The sequence below is a fragment of the Falco biarmicus genome, chromosome 2 (assembly GCF_023638135.1).
Source record: "Falco biarmicus isolate bFalBia1 chromosome 2, bFalBia1.pri, whole genome shotgun sequence".
In the NCBI taxonomy this organism is placed as follows: Eukaryota; Metazoa; Chordata; class Aves; order Falconiformes; family Falconidae; genus Falco; species Falco biarmicus.
In genome coordinates this window covers 22,500,009-22,517,656 of record NC_079289.1, presented here as the reverse complement: position 1 = coordinate 22,517,656, position 17,648 = coordinate 22,500,009, and the positions used below count along the sequence as shown (strand labels likewise).

The 17,648-nt window shown below is 37.4% G+C and overlaps 1 protein-coding gene across 6 annotated transcripts in view; it reads right to left on the bottom strand.

Moving 5' to 3' along the window:
• Nucleotides 1-17,648, bottom strand: part of CDK8 (cyclin dependent kinase 8) — an 83,728-nt gene that overhangs the window by 25,441 nt on the left and 40,639 nt on the right. For 4 of the 6 annotated variants that reach the window (XM_056328070.1, XM_056328071.1, XM_056328069.1 and 1 more), the window contains 2 exons: nucleotides 17,390-17,500; nucleotides 14,047-14,187 (listed from right to left, as the gene is read on the bottom strand). The exons of 1 other annotated variant lie outside the window; for it this stretch is intronic. In XM_056328070.1, the coding sequence (XP_056184045.1) occupies nucleotides 14,047-14,187; nucleotides 17,390-17,500 (252 nt within the window). Of the gene's footprint in view, nucleotides 1-14,046; nucleotides 14,188-17,389; nucleotides 17,501-17,648 lie in introns of those variants that run through there. One more of the 6 variants, XM_056328076.1, reaches the window with a different exon arrangement.

The window sequence follows — 17,648 nt, the reverse complement described above, 5'->3', positions numbered from 1 at the left end:
TTAGCATCAAACCAGGTCTGTGGGAACTATTATTCTACTTGATTTTTTGCTACTAGGCTGTTTCTGAACTTTTTAGTTTTCAAAGGTTGATTTTAAACATACCTATCAATAAGTAACCAAAATTCCTTTAAGTTAGCTATAGTATTATAACGTAGATGCTACCCCGCTCCACCCCCAACTTATTAACTGTTTGTAGTAGTCCCATGTATATTTATGAACACTCATCCTCTTTATACCTCCATTTTAATGCACCTTCTAGTAAGTTTTTAGTATCATTTAACCAACTTCCATTTGGATAATCCTGTACTTAATAGTGTGGCTACTAAAGCATTACTCAGTAGAGGGTTCACAGCAATGGGGGAAGTCCCACAAATTGTTAACCACTAATTTGTGTATCATCAACAGCTGTGCCACCAGTTTTCAGAACTGGCCATCCCACCCCTTTCTACCTGTGATGAGTCAAGATAATTAAAGAGCAGAACACTGGTTTTCATTTAAAAAAAAAAAGCAGTTTAACTTTAAAAGAACAGTAACAAGCAAAGCGCTTTTATCCCTAAAGTAGTTTGCTTTTGCAATCATGGCCTCAACAATGATTCTATTAAGATTTAAAATTACTTTTGAGTATGTTAGACTTCAAAGTATTATTAAACACAGGAACAGATTCAAATGCATAACCCCATGATGACAAAAAAATATTTCAACTTCGGTTGTATGTAAGCAAGTGCCTGAGAAGCATGAAACACTAACAAGTTAAAAATGTCTTGCTGTGAAGTTTGCAATTCAGTGGCAAGTAAAAAAAATAAATCAAAATTGAAAGATAACTACAAGGGCTTACCAAGTTGTAGCCTGCTTGGAACAGCATTTTTGTGACACAGCAGTAAAAATCTTAACATATTTATGTGGTTTATCACTTCCCAGTTAGGTCCCCTGACAAGAAAAAACTGCAGCAAAATCCTACTAGCCTTCAGATAGCCTTGCAAAATTCACACCCCATCTTAGGGTCTCCCCACAAACCACTTATGCTTCTTAAGGTACATTACCTTAATAACTTTGTTGATCTTCAAGTACTCATAACATACACCAAAACATTCCCTGATTATCGAGGTGGGGTGCTCCCCTAATGCATTCTTAGGGACTGAAATTGACTTTTTTGAACATTTTATGGTTAAAGGAAAAAAAAAATCAATTTTCTTTCCGTTTTGAACAAAACTGACTACATTAATGCTAAACAGTACTCTAGCACAATTAAAGTGTCAATGCAACCATATTCAAATGATATTATCAACACTTTTCTGAAATCAAGGAAATAACTTCAAAGATGTACATCCACAATTAAGATAATTTCAGTTGCATTTATTAACTGATTTGGGGCTTTAAAATAAATCATCATCAAAAGACCTCTACAAATAATGGTGAAAACAATGGCTGCGCAGAACTCAATATTATTAAATCTAAACATTAAAGTCATCTTTTTAATTAAAAAAACACATCAATTATGAAAAGCACTGGAAAATACAGAAAATTTATTTTAATACTTCCTGTTAATTATCTTCTTATAAAGAACATCTCAGAGCTGTTAAAAAAAATATAAATCAAGCACCTAAATAAAATCCTCATTAAAACCAGGAACCATTAAAATTAACAGTAACAGCCAAACAAAACCAAACCCCTACATTATCAAAGCACACATGCTCCAAGATTTCAAAAGTATGGAAAGGATTTGGATAGGATAGCAGATAGAGGGATGCCATGTCTATGCCAGGGAGGCCTTCTGCTAGTTACCATCACTGTACTTTATCTCTGTTCCAGCCTGATGAAAGCTGCTGGCCTCACTATTACATTTTTATGCTCTGAACACACTCCAAGAATTTTCTTCCTTTGCTGTCACTCAATTACTGCCAACTTGGGGCAATGTAACGTATTAAAGCTCACACATAGCCTAATATGCAGGCTTTTCTATCACTTTCATTGGAACTGAAGTGAAGTTGAAAGAATAAAAACCTAATTGCACTCTTCAGCCAACTCTCCCACTCCCTAAAAATGTCCATCAGGACAAGCTACAGGGTGTGATGTTCAGTATCGTCTCCAAGGAAGAAAAGGGATATCCACAGGCAAAAAGATGATTGTTGCAGGAAAATCTAACATATCAAGTATTGTTAACACGTTATTCAAAAGTGTAATAACAAACTTAATAAATACACATTTCCTATGAGTTTTGTGACGCAGGCGATTACTCTGTCCATAGATCAGGATGACCTAATGCTGTGGACACATCAGAGCAGGATCAAACACAAGAGAAGGGTGTGCACTGATAATGGGTTTTAGGTACTACATTATTGCAGATGTAATTCCATCTCCTTTTACGATTTAGATTCTGCCTCACAAGTGAAAATTTTGAATGGGTAATAAGAACACCAAGAACCATTCTTGCTCACACATTTTCTTGGAGCAGCTTCCACCAGTTAAAAAAGCATTCAGCAGTACTGTAGTCTTATACCTTCTAATACTTTCACATGAAGGAAGAGAACTGCTTCATTTACTCACTGGTTTGCATGCAGTTGTGGTAGCCCATGCCATTTTCCTTAACAGACCTGTTTTATTGTTGTTTTTCATTTAAACAGTACTCTCCTCATATCACCCTACTTGTATTGACTGAAACCTAAGTCCTCCTGTTCTAGATGAAGCAAAAATAAAAAAGTTGAAAATTCTGCACAATTTATTACGATGCATTTCCCAGTGGCTGCCTGGGCTTTGTTTGACCTTACTTGTTAAAGAACCTTTGTGCACAAAACAAACACAACATTTCTAACAATGCCCCAAAGGTTATGTTTGTGTCACTCATGTTCAGAGCAAGGAGTTTATACAGAGCAAGCTTTTCTATGGGTAAGTGTGCCCTATTTATAAGGCAAATTTTTCACAGGCTACTTGGAGACTGCTTTGAGTCAATCAAGGGACTGTCTTCTTACCGTCTTTTCAAACTTTCCTCTGTGGTAAGATGTATGTAGATCATTCATATAGATCAATGCAATTTTTTTTTCTACAGCAGGATGCAGACAAAACAATCACTGTGGCCATTTCCTGTATTTTGAACAATTTATATTCCTATCTGCCACAGTATTTTACAGTTACAACTCTGCCACCACCTCAACAAGGTACTTAGTACTAAAAGCGCAACAGAACTACACTGCAAACTGCATCTAAGTGTTTCTAAAATCATACTCAAGGGTTTTTACTAAATCCTACTGCAGGGGTTTTATTGACTAAGCTTACTTCAAAGGAACACTCGTGATCGAAATGCTTCTAGTCCTCCCTGCCTCTGTCACATCAAAACCAAAAGTTACATTGATACTTTTTCCTGTCTGGCTAGTACAGCTCATTAGCTTTATGATAGGAATTAGATCAGAAACTTCTAGAATGCCTTTCCTCTGTAGAAGTCTTACCTCTTACATATCTAGACAGGAAAGTTCTCTCAGCCAGTTTACCTATCACTACAATGCACTGAGCTGGCCTTCAAGCAGTAAAGGATTACTTACATCATCCTCTTTCCAGCATAATCACATATCTGGCCATCTTGGAAAGCCAGCACATTAAAAATCAGACTAGTATCAGAAGAACACGTTGAAAGCTACAGAAAACAAAGAAATCTAGTACAGTCTGCTGCCCATCAGTTAATGTATTTGCAAGCCAAAAATGTCATCTAATTAGGGCAGGACTTTTGTTACTAAAAAGGCAAAACCAGATTCAAACTACCTAAAAATCCTCTTATTACATATACACACAGAGATACAAAAATTATCTGTATCAGGTATCCATATATGAATGATATTCCTCAATATGGTACTTACATTACACGCATATAATTCTCATTCTATGATTCTACTTCAGTTATCAAACTACTTTAATGCCCTGGAGTTTAAAAACGCCAAAATATTTCTAAGCTTGAAAAAAGTAATAGCAAAAGTATTTTACCAAAACCAAATTTGACAAAACAGCATCTTAAGGAATGAGCCCTCTTTACATAAAGAATGCTGGTTCTGCATGTGGGCACCCTGCTTTCTGAAAAGTGCAGACATTCAAGACAGAATGACAGGGTAACTACACTTGCTAGGAAGGCATCTCCTTTGCAGTATTCAAAAATCCTTAGCTACTGAAACGAGAAGCAGAATATTTTCTAAAGTTTCAATATTGAAAAAATAATTGTGAAACACATAAAACTTTAAAATCTTCATTTTTGTTACCAAGAGATTTGTTTGTAACCACTGTTACAAAGTGGTCATCTGACCATCCTTTTGTACAACCACAGCTACATTCTGCTGCTGCTCCTCTCGCCCTCCTCTTGCATTTTTTGTACTACGTGACAGAATGAAGTTCACACAGGTTTTAGTGCACGTTCTTTTTGCAAGCAACTTTCTTTTCTGAAGTCTTTGTGAGGGCAGAATAAATGGACTGTGAGACTGCTGCAGCAGCAACTACTAAATGAATTTATGACGGACTAAAAATGTCAAGTTCAGCACATAGGAAGTGATGGGATACCTCAGCTGTCAGACAATGTTGGGTAGCTGACTTGAAGGTTTTCAGAACACCACATTTCTAAATATTGTCTTGTGAAAGTTGCTTAATAAAGAACCATTAGGAGAAACATCAAGCCTTTTAGACAGTTAAACAATGGAGTTAACTTTTACAAGGAGCTCCTACAACTTCACAAGTAATATACTTGAATAAACCTTTTAAAAATCTCCTAATAGTCCAATTTTCCTCACAGTCAGAAATAACAAAGCACCATAAACACTGACGTGAAACATAAGTGATATTGCTTTTGTAAGCAGTATGAGGATCAAAAATACTCCTCCAAAACTACTTTCCTGTATTTTAAAAAAACCCTATTCTTCATTCTACACATTCTTATTAAAACATTCATCACAGACATCCTTAACGTTTTCTGGTTAAACATGACGCCACTTGGGCAACACCCATGCATTTTTCCAAACGGTTTTTATATGACCTATGTAATTTTCCTGCTAAAAAGTTTAATTATTTGACTTTCTGCTTTGCTACATATTCTGTCCCCAATTAAGTCAGTCTGCTATAGGATTCTTCCATCTTCATTCAGAGGTCCTGTAGAAGAGGTACGTCATATGCAATTTTAAATGGGCAATACCTTTTTGAGCATTCTTCATAGTTAACAGGAGTTGTTAGTAAGTTTCAGATCTAATCTTATAGGCATCAAGGTATTACAGCCTCATCAGACCTTGTTCTCTTGGGGAAGGGGTAAAGGACACTTACTAGGTTTCAAAAATTCCAATAGAAAACGACACAAATCTTTTATAAAAAGCTTTCACTGAAAAAAACCCCAACACCACCTCTTTTTAAAAAAAAGATTTCACATGCTTCATGTATTAATTCACTCGTTCTCTTTTTCTTCATGAAATCTTTCAGTCTGGAGCATCTTAACAAAACAAGGTGTTCTCTGACAGCTGCAGCTTCTGAAGCCCATGTCCTCAGCTTCTAAGTCCTAGATCTTCTTCCTTCATTTCTCACTGCACATATTCCAGCTCCCTCCTATGCCTTTTTTCCCCACATTCAGAATCTTCAAGCTACTTTGCCACCTGCCATCTGTTTTGATGACCAAGCACAAAGGAGCAGCGGAGAGAGGCAGGCACTGTGAATGACCAGTGAACCACTACCTTCAGAGTGCAGCCAAGCCACATTGAAATAGCCCAGCTACAACTCCCAATGCATTTCTCCCGGAACATATCTCCTCCTCTATTCAGCATGTGCTTTTCATGAAATATGAAAGAGTTTGACTGTTTGGATGCCATATCTTTCTACCAGATGTATCTGAAATTTGCTAAGAGACACAAAGGTTACTTGGAAGAACTAGCAAAAAAGCAACATGCCCGGCTAAGTTTTGTCACCTTAAGCTGCCAGGCTACAACCACACAGTATCAGCAAACCAGCATAAAAGTTTTTTATTGTGCAACACGCAACACCATTTCCTTTTTTTTCAACTATTTCTGGTAGACACTGCAGTAGCAATGCTACTGTTTCTCCCGTCTAGAACTCTAAAGCACCACCTTGTTTCCAGTTCGGAAGTCAGTATGCAACACCTGTTTCTGGTGCTGTTACTAAATGTGGGTTCCACCAGACAGGGACAAACTTCTCAAAAGCTACCACAATAACAGTAATTCTTCATGAAAGACGCTGAAAAGGCCTGCCTTGATTTGATACCCTGTAAAGATGTAAATGGTTATAAAAATCAGTCATGAAACATTCTATCTAGCCCTGCAGGGTTCTAGGGAGAAGGAGGAGAGAAAAAACAAAAGCAGCACTCTTCACAACTGCATTTATAGCTATTTGAAAAAACCCTACACATTACTTTCAGCCTCAAATTTGCAGTTCCCCTTTTGCAGCAGTTCTTGCCTAACTGCTAACTGATACGAGATCACAGGGTAAAAATGATTTGATTTACAATAACAGAAATGTCAGGAAAAAATAAGGAAAAAATACCCTGCTTCCATTACTTGTGTCTGACAGCTCTGCAACAGATAATGTAGTTATATATTTTTCAGTTATCAGTAATAGTGTAATGTAACTTCACATCTCCAAATACTCATCTATATTGTATTCATCTGTCCCTAAAACATCAGGTGGTTAAAAAAGCACCCTTGTTTTTTCTGTTTCTTTTTTGCACCTTGTACTACTTTGATGTTGAAGTTTTCAGTGACTACAGAAGTCCAAATTCAGAAACTTTACCTGCATTTCCTCTAGGTGCTCGCCAGTTGTTAATGACAAGATTGTGGAACTTTGCTTTTATCACTGCAGAGGATTAATTATTTTGAGAATTATTTATGGAAAATAAATGCTGAGCTAAGGAGCAAAACAGTTATTAATAAGTAAATTTAGGTTCCAACAAACAAAAGTCAGTAAATGAGACAAACCAATATAGTCAGGCATTTTGAAAACACCTGCAGAAGATAATGTAAAGCTAAAAAGTATTACTTGTCTTTATAATTACTCAGATAAAAGTTGGATTTGATTATCAAGTAAATGAGGCTTTGAATAAAAGTAGTAGTGTAAGAAAGGTAGATTTGGAAAATGTTTTTGAAATCCTGAGATTTCTGACCTTTCCTTGCACCTCTGTTTTCATTAGCATGAAGTTTATAAACAGCTTTTTACTTGCAAACAGAAAAATATCTACTAAAACGTTCCCCTATTCAGGGCTTCACAATAAATAGGAATAGCAGTATTGTGTAGTAAAAGATTATCAAGAACTTCTGGGATCAGTTTCCCATTTTTGCTAAACACTGGTTGCTTGGATAAAAATTATTTTCATGTGTAACTGTTGATCTCACATATCATAAATCTTGGGGGTTTACTCTATCCTTTCATATTCCTTACTTAAAACTTGTTAAATGACCTTGCACTTCCTTATAAGATCTCAGGTTAAAGAACACCATGTAAAAAAGCTACAAAATGTTATATTCATATTCAGGAACTGCTTGAATGGAGGTGGCCTGTGAATGAGGAAAACAGATTCACTATCTTTAAGGATGGACAACTTACAAAATCACCAGGAAGTCTTGAAATGAAGACCCAATTAAAACTGAAGTAGTACCCTAAATATTTTATATTTTCCATTTGATTTCAGAGCTTTAGCACAATAGGAAGAGTATTCTAGCTAAGAATAAAAGATACAGGGCTAATCCAAAAGAGATCTAAAAATACTAAGTTCCATAACACTTTAAAAACTCTGTCAATTCTGTAGGATTAATCTCTCAAGACTCAGGGTATCTCTTTCTAGGGATACTGTGGCTACAGAAGCATTTCATAACCAAAGCTGGTTAGTTTGATGATGCAGTAGAAATCTCTCTCATTTTATGACCATACAGCTTCTTAAAAAAAAAAAAACAACAACTCTGGGGGATACACGATGTTTTTCCTTTGGAAAAGAAAATGGTGCCATGTACTCCCTCTCATCATGCTGCAGTGAAGACATTGCAACCCCCCTTTGGCCCAAAGGTTTTGTATTTCACTAGTCCATATAAACTATTTCATCTTCCATATTCTTCTTACTCAACACCTGCTCCCACTTCCTCCACCCCAGCTTCTCTTCTATGTATTTGTCATTAACTGGATTTTAGATTTTGAAAAAGCAGAAACTGAATTTTTCAAGACAGATCAAATGGTGAAGATACAACACATTCACAGAATGGCCAAGGTTGGAAGGCACCTCTGGAAATCATTTGCCAACGTGTTGAGGGTATGCTCTGTCCCATTGTCCAGGTTATTAATGATGATGTTAAACAGCACTGAAACCAGTACCAGCCCTTGGGACACTCCACCAGTGACTGGTGTCCGGCTCAACTTTGCGGCACAATCCTTTGAGCTCTCCAACTCAGCCCATTTTCAATCCACCTAACTTCACTGTGCACTTACCTAGTCTGTACTACATTAGTTAGTCTACAAGAATGTTATTGAGATGTAGTGTTGAAAGCCTCACTACAGCAAGCAACACCCACTGACCTTCTCCCACCCACTGAGGTAGGAGTCATAGAAGGCTTCCAGGTTGGCTAAGCTCATTTCCCTTTTATCAATGTGTGCTGACTACTCCAAATCACCTTCATGTCCTTCAAATGCCTGGAAACTGCTTCCAGGAAGATTTGATCTATCACCTTTCCCATGATCAAGGCGTGACTGCCTGGCACATAAATTTTCCAGATCCTCCTTCTTGCCCTTCTTAGAGACTGGAGTGACATTTGCTTTTTCCCCCCTCAGGAACCTCTCCTGATTGCCACGACCTTTCAAAGACAGTGGCCTCTCAATGGTTTGCTTATATGAAGCACGTGATTTTTTATTTCTCTATAAGCTTCTCTATGGTGAATTTCAAGATCTCTAAGCAGTATGACTTCTGCTTCTCTGATCAGAATGCTGGCAGCAATTACTGCAGCAATATACTCTGTAGTTCTAGCTTCAAATTTGCATTTGTACAAAGTTGACAGACATTACTCAACTGAAAGCTTGACCTAACAGGCTATTGCCAACAACAATGTCCAAGAAGAAAGCAAACCAAATGGGTTCTTACTTGCACAGCAGTTGTTTTGTTTGGTTGTTTTGTTTTTTGGGGTTTTTTAAGGTACATTTGTTAGGGGTTTGGGTGTTTTGGTTTTGTGGCACTTTTTCGGTTGTTTTTGTGTTTTGGGGTATTTTTAAGCTTCGAATACTTAAGTTTTGCAGTCTCTTCTGATCATTTCCACAGTTTGTTCAGTTACTGGTTTGAAAGTCTTAAGACCAAGAAAATGCTCAGACAGGCGGGCAAGCAGGCAAGGGAGTAGTCATGTTCCCTGTAAATAGGAGCATTAAGAAACATTAGATCATGTTGTTTTAACTATAGAATATTTAGAATTGTGGTAAATAACTCCCAGGAAATTCTGGTGTTATAGCCTATGCAAGAAAACAAGGCTCTGCCAGACACATTGTTATGAAAGCACACACATAATGAAAACCACCTTGGAAAATGCAGTATCTGACAAAAAACCCAGTGATTGGGTTGGGGTTTTTTTTCTCCTTTGAAAGCAAATCACCAGCAAGTCATTACAAAACCTTTTGAGAAATAATGCCTATTATCTGTCTACATACTTAAACAGGGTAGAAGACCATCCTGCTTTTAAAAGCTGTTAAATTTTCTAGTAACATGCACAGCTTTTCCTACTATTTGTTTTTAAGCATTTAGGTTCATTCCTTCAAATGACCAGTTTTGTAAGCACTAGAGAAGGAAGGACCAAAGGGCATTCCTACATTTCTGAAATAATCCTTGAATATTGATGAGGAAGATACCCTTAGATTCAAGAGTTCTGATGTGGAAAATGGTAAACTGGCAGGGAAAAAGTTCCATTATTTAACTTTGCCTGAAGCACATACTTAAGTGATTCACAGCCAGAGCCTGGAAAGTGACTAAGATGTTCTCTACAAAAAAAAACACCCTGGCAGTAGCTTCTCCTTATTTATTGTTAAAAGAACATCTTTAATGCTCCCGCTAATCCCAAACCTGGCAGCAGGTATCCTTGGGAAGAGTCCAGGTCCCCAGGAAGCTACGTTCCAACTGTATTAAAGCTTGTCTGGCTGAAAGCTTATTAAAAAACAATGCTCATCCCACAGCAGCAGTTTAGCTGAGCTGCACGCTAGGAAATCATTAAATAGGCTGCACTATCCTGTGCTAACACTAGTTAGCAAATGGTCATATCCACTGCGACAAGAGTCCCAGACTAACCAGGACATGGATGTAACTGACTGGCAAGAGATAGCAAGGGGGGAAATGGGAAGCAGGAGCCCAGCACTGCATTAACCACTTCCATACCTGGCTTGCCAAGTGGCAATTCATGTGCTCACACCATGCAAAGAAATAGCCCCTTGAATTGAGTCCGAAAATCTGGGAACAAAAAATTGTTTCATCATAGTGTCTCAGCTGCAGTATTACAAGTAAGAGCTGTAACAATTCCTCTGGGGTTTTTTGTTTGGGGTTGATTTTTGGGTTAAAGATGCACTTTTAAATGCTAACAAACATACAGAAGCTATACCATACAAGGGACCTCTATTTTGAGCCCATTACTTGAAAAAATCTTCCAAGCAGGCTGCTGCAAAGTTCATCCTCTCTGTTCTCTTGCAGTTGAGGTTGCAAATTGTTAAAAACAGATCTATGGCCAGTCTCATGCTTATGCTTATTTTTAGTGCAGAATAATAATTTTGAGTAAAGGAAGAAGTCCAATAGCTGGATATCACAAAGAGGAATAAATACTAGGAAAAGAAGTCAGCGAAATGCAGTATGTTTCAAGCATGCTTGATAAATAAATTCAAAACATTATTAAAACTATAATTGATGCACTTTCTGGTAATTACGTGAAGTGTTCTTATTTCCTTCCTGCTACAGTCAGAGCATGAATAAACAATCTGCTTTCAATTGCTCTCTGTCATGAAATTAGAAAAAGCTGAAGAATATGCAAATCAAATAAGAAATTTTAAGAGGACTGACATTTGTTTGCTGAAAAATCTTACAGTTATGTTTCGAAGACTATGGAAAAGCTAACTACTCAAGCACAGCAGTATCCAAAGATAACAAATACAATCAACATCTCCCTTGCTCTGATTGAAATGTTGAATCTGCTTTCATGCAACCAGTGGGGGAGAAGGAACACCACCAGCAAAGAATTAAATATTTAAATAGGTATGTTATTGCTAAAATTTGTATGCATTTCCTGCGTAAAGACAAACGTAAAAAAAAAAAAGGGTTAGAGAAAGCACAATAGGCTATTATTGTCTTCCTACAGTTTTTACTGTTTCATACAGAGTATGCTTCAAGTCTTATATGACTTAAAATTCCTCAATTCCACCACTATGAAGACAAATTTCAGTCCAAGTTTATGTGATTTTAATAGCCATTAAGTTTAACTGCTTGGTTTGTGGATGCAGGCAAGAGTAACTCATGCCATGTTTTATTTCTGATTAAAGAAGTCAAGATCTCAAAAATTTCTAACATTACCTACCTAAAAGCTAACTTCATTAACACGTCTTAAAAAAAAAAACCAACCCCAAAACAAAATCCCAAAACCAAAAAATTGTACTTAGATGGAGACTATTCCAAGAGATAAGCTTTCTTACCCTTTAAAAAAAAAATATCCTTATTCTGTGAGAGAGATGTAGCAAAGAACAGGTTTTTCTGCCAAAGCACTATATTCTTTAGCTTCCTACCACCCCCAAGCACCGTCACTCGTAATAGCTAGTATATGAAATGAAAGTAAGCATGTTACTTAAGCATCTCTGCGGGTGTATCTGTACACTTCTAAATCTAGGGAAGCATAAAACATTCAGAAACTACAGCAGCACCTATCATTTTAAAAGGCACAGCAGGAGAAACATAATAAATCTGTACAGCCATCCAATCAGGAGTCAAAATGCATGATTTAACACAGATATTCCACAATGCTGATATTACAGGTATCCTGGAATAGAAACCAACATCTAAGAAGAGGCATTAACATCAGCTATTTCACTTTGGATCAGAAAATATATTCTATTGAAGTCCTAAACTTGCAAGCTTAACTTTGCAACAATATGTCCCTGTCTTGCCAAGACAAAACATTAGGCAGAATCCATTCTATTACTCAGGCTATTCTCAAGGCCCCTGATAAAAGGAAGAAAATAACCCGACAGATACAATTCTGTCTTTTCTCCTGCATGAAACATGCCTTCTAAATTAAGCTCAAATTGAGCTGTTTAAAAATGACAAATCCAAAGGCTTCCAACAGCACAGGCAGCCCCTGCACAACTTTTACAGGATTCTCACCAGCACGGCTTCACAAGGTTCCAGTGTGAAGACCTCTCAGTCTCTGCCTCGAGCTTTGGGTCTCTTCCTCAGATTATCAAAAGATAGCCAATTGTGATGGTGGTTTTTCTGCTGGAAGAAAACTTCATGCTGGACTGAGACCACCAACTCATTTCACACAGGTCAGAAAATGAGACGGTAATAGCTTTTTCGCAGTTGCCAGCTTAAACTGTATTTGAACTACAGACCTAGATGTGAAAGGCTCTGTAATAAATTACCAATCTCCTGAGCCATCCAGTTAACAACATGCATGGTTTTCTTTTTAAACTCAATTATGCTTAAGTTCATACATTTTCTGAAACTGTATAAAGTAAAACACCAGAAAAATTTAGATTCTTGGTAACAGGTCATCTGTTTTCTGTACACCCTCTACAATATATAGAAGGAGTGCTATTGCAGGCAGTACAGTGTTCCATTTTGGTTTAAAACAGAGTCTAAATAGTAACGTGCACTTCATATTTCTACATAATGTTTTGCTCCACTATTTCATGAGTCATGAGAAAGCCACCAGTCTCGACTTTTCCCCCTCAGTGCTGAGGCTTTCGTTCCATTTCTTCTAAAACCAGGAGCAAATTAGAAACAATGTCCATACAATTATTTTAATCAGTGTTATTTATCAAAGATAAATCTTTTTCCATCAATTTAAACAGAGACTGGCACTCTGTAGAAGCATTTGTTAAGCATGAAAACAGAAGATAAATAACTTGTCATTGACTACATTTCCAAGAACACTAATAAAGCTATTTCAAAGACAAAGCATCTCTGGAAGAGTAACAAGGAAGCCAGGCTTACTGCACCAAGCTTAGCATAGCACTGGTAATACTGACTCATGGGAATGAAAGACCAAACGAATACTCTCATGCACTAATGAAATTTCAATAACTACAAGTATCATATACAGACAGTTTCATACTTTAATAGCATTTTAAAAGAAATTTATTTCTAAGAGTAAGAGCTACAAACAACTAGTCAGAAAAAACTACCTAGTTTTAAGATGACAGATAGAACCAGCCCAGTCAACTATGGGCATATTTCAAAGGCAAATAGTAATAATTGGTGAGATTCACCTATTTAAAACATTCAATAGAAGTAACTAGTTGAGAAACCCTAACTCAGGTTCAAAATATTTTGTTTATACTAAAGTTCGGATAAACATCAGTTTATTTGCAGAAGTCTTCAGAAGTTGGCATGGCTGTACTTCAGATAGATTATAAATATTATGAGAAGATACTGGCCTTCAAAAGTTACCTTCATAAGTAAAACTAATAATTTTAGGGAGTTTTTATTTTTTCAGCAGTTCTTACAGCCAACCATCCTCTCTCCCACCTATACAAATGCTGTATTTAGTTACTTGTCTTGCCTGCAGTGATACTACTAGAGGCATTTCCTGTACCTCTCAACATGCCTGTTATTTAAATGAACGCTTAAAAATTGTTCATTTCGAAAATCAAGGGAAAACAGCCATCTGATATACTTCGCTGTCGTAAGCATATCAGATCCTAGCCATTTGTAAAATTCACTCTAATCAAGGCTGTCTGACTACAGTACAAAAATATATATTAGTACATGCCCTTTGCAGAAAGGCTTGTTTCCCCCTGATTTTTTATAAAAAAACAACTCTTGCCCTCAATCATCATCCCAGTACTAAAACCCATTGCAGATCCACTTACCAAATCCCTGTGTAACACCCAGTTAGCATGCAGGTAGTGAATACCATCTAGGATCTGATATAACAGTGACTTCACCATTCCCCGAGGTAACTGAACTGGTTTCTTGTTTGCTTTAGAAGCCCTGTGAAACTTGATTATATGCTGTAAAGGGGAAAAAGAAATCAAAATAAAAAAAGCGCAATGTTTTCATCTACAGCACTACATGAACAGATTGCCAGCAATTCCTTACACAGCCTTTAGGCTTTTTTCAACCATTCATCATTCATTTTCAAAACTAGAAACGCATACCTTAAGTACTAGAAAATTAATATTATACAAGGTAAAGTGATGACTGCCCAAAGGAACACTCCCAAGAATTAAATCAGCTGTTGCTGTGGTTTAATCCTGGCAGGCACCTAAGCCCACACAGCCGCTCGCTCACTCTTCCACAGGGGGATGAGGAACACAAAACCAATACAACTGTCAAAGCAAATTCCCATGCAGATCACTGATCTTGGAGGTTTTAGGAGTATTTTTATTTGGGGTTTCTTTTTGTTAAGGTAGACTGATAACTTGTTTAACACAGCGAAGAATTACAAGTGCATTATCTAACTCCTATGCTATTCTTTTATATTCTCTCACAGTAGTAATGACATTACAATATTCAACACCTAATGTTTGACAGAAATTCTTGCCAACTGTATTGGGAGTTTTAAACATTTAATATTTATTTTTTATTTACTAAACCCTTAAAGTACAGTACTCTCAAAACTGAAGCTGTTGACAGAGCAAAGCTATAAATTGGTCCATCTGAAAGTCAATCGCCAAGGCAGACACAGAAAAAACCTTTAACAACTGTAAATGTATACACAGGCAACGATGTCTAGCCACAACAAGGAGTCCAAAAGGATATGTTGCCTTAGCACTTGAGTCCCAGGGGCCACTAACTTCAACAGCATAAGGTGTGCCACAGTTGCAGTAACCATTTCCTTGTTTGTCTCCTTTTGAGAGAGGGGTAATTTCTAGAAAAACTTTTTCAAGCATGCACACATCTTTTAAGTGATGCTTCACACTTCTGTGACCATTAAAAGAGCCCTGGTCTTGTCCATCCAAAACCTAACACCCAACTTCTATCGTGTGTTCTTCCTATGTTCCTGAGCTTTCATATTCCAGATGCCTATTAGGTACCCAAATACTCAAACCCCTTTGGGAAATGGCCTTTCCTCTCTTGCTGCAGCCCAGCTCCATACAGCCCACCCTCCTTTGCTTCAGGCATTGAGCTTGGCTTTCCTAGGAGGAAGGAAAAGGCACATCCTTGCCCTGCCAAAGATAAAAATGGAGCTGCACCGAGAAGAGTAACATTGATGAAAAGGTGACAGTCCGTGCCCTGTCAGTCAAGTACCACATGCACAAGCCACAAGTTTTGCCTCCTCTCACCTCCCACTCCCACTAACTCCAAAGAAAATGTTGTTCATGCAGTGGCCAGAGAGTAGCAAATCTTCAGAGACAGGCAGATGGCTCTCCTGAACTTTTTTGTTCCTGCTCTAATATATGCCGTGCCCTTTTCCCAGACTTGTTTGAGACCTGCTGCACTAGATATGCTCAGCGCTGGAGGACTTGGTCCATAGCCAGCTCTCTGGGGCATGGAGCCAGCCCAGTCACTGCATTTAAGCCTCTTGCATCCAGATACAGCGAACAACTAGGAGCTGGTACGGCTGGGGAGTTTTGGAGTGCATACAGGTATGTGCATGTCAACGTAAGGTCAAAATTAAGGGTCATTCCTAAGTTACTTATATACAAGCCAGTGTTGCATTAACAGAAGTGCTTCTGCGGTGAGTCTGGTTAAGTATGAAGTGCTGCAGAAACGTATAAATACAAACCAGGACAGGTCACTGCTAGTCACAATCATCCAAACAAACAGAAAACCTTGCAGCACACAAACAAAAAACCCCAAGCTCAAACATTCCTAAACTTCTGTAGCTTAGCATATCATAAATATGGGGGAGCACTGAAAAAGTGTGCTTGTTTTTTCTCCACAATAAAAAAAAAAAAAACCCGCACCTTTACTCCATTTTCTCAGGATTTTTTTGGTTTATTTGGGTTTGTTTTGGTTTTGTACATCAGCCTTCAGAATTCCTCAACATTTCAGCTGTCAGGTAACTTCTTTTTTTTCCCCATCTAACTTAATTTTGGTAACACAATCTCAATGTCAAGTATCAGAACTTCCAAGACATTTAACTGGGATAAAGTATTTTCAATTCAGCTTTAGCTGAAGGAAAATTGACACGCTAGTTCTTCGGCAAATACTACTGACTTACTCCCAACTACAAGGAACACCATTTTCCAGAGATTGGTTTTGTGCTGTCTAAACTATCTGCAGAGGAAAAAACTCAATCTTTACTGTGCACTTCTTACATGAACACATACACAAAGATTTCCGTCTCATTCCAAGTTGTCTCTGTTGTACCCTTAGATCCACATCTTCTAAATATCTTTTAAGGTTAGAAATACTTGTTCCATTGAGAGCAATGCTCAAAATGTATGTCATATTTAATTCAAGGCACACAGATAGCTTTTTTTAGGGAAGTCAAAGTTGCATGGTATTTTGGGTTCTCTACAATGATAACTTAATATTTGTAAGCTTAACTACCAATTGGAACACTTAAAGAAAATTTGAAATTTAAGTAACAGAGGAAAAGGGTATATATCTTAAAACAAATTTACTTCACCTCCAACACAATTATATTTTAAAGCTGTATCTTGTAATTAGGAATAAACAGCCTTCCTCCCAAATAAACAAAATTTCAGCAGATTACTTGAGTAAAAAGCTCTTCCCACCGAAACATATGAATTACATTTCAATTATATACAGTGGCCTTACTCTCATTTCATATATTCATAGATGACATGCAATATAACTAAAACTCTGTCCTACTGTAACTATGCCCTATTGTAACTCTGTCCTCATGTAACTAAAAACGGTCCTATTCAGCCACTAAGTCTGTCTTTTTTCAAAGAAGAATCCACCTGCATAATCAATTATATTTTCCTGCACCCTACTTCAGCTGTAATGGAGGGTTATATCTGCATTTATTTAACTAGATTTCTAGCTACTGAGAGCTGAACACAGCTCCCTGAATGCAGATACTGAAAGCTAAATGTGACCTTACAAAGGGGTCACAGATTAACCGTGTTAGTGTGCTTACCCAACATTTTCCACTGCTTTTCCTTTAGTACTGAAAATGTTTCCAACAAACACAGGGTAAGAGGCTATACCGGTTTTAAACAGATGAGTCTTCCCTGACCTTGTCCATTTACTGCAACTAAAACTCTAAGCCTGGTACCTACAAACAATTCACCTTACCCAGAGGTCATGCTCAGCGTAGTCAAAGAGAAGCCACACTTTCCTGTCAGCATGAGAAAGAAACACCTTTTGCAGAGAAATGACATTTGGATGCTTGAGCTCCCGCAGCAACTGCAAAATAAAGAAAGTCCACAACAGTTATATCCACACATCCAGAGCTGTGAAAGGGCTGGAAAGGTGAATATTTTAGTCTTTGCTACATACTCTACAATACTAACAATGAAAGTTGAAATTTGCAAGTCATGGAAAACAGCACATA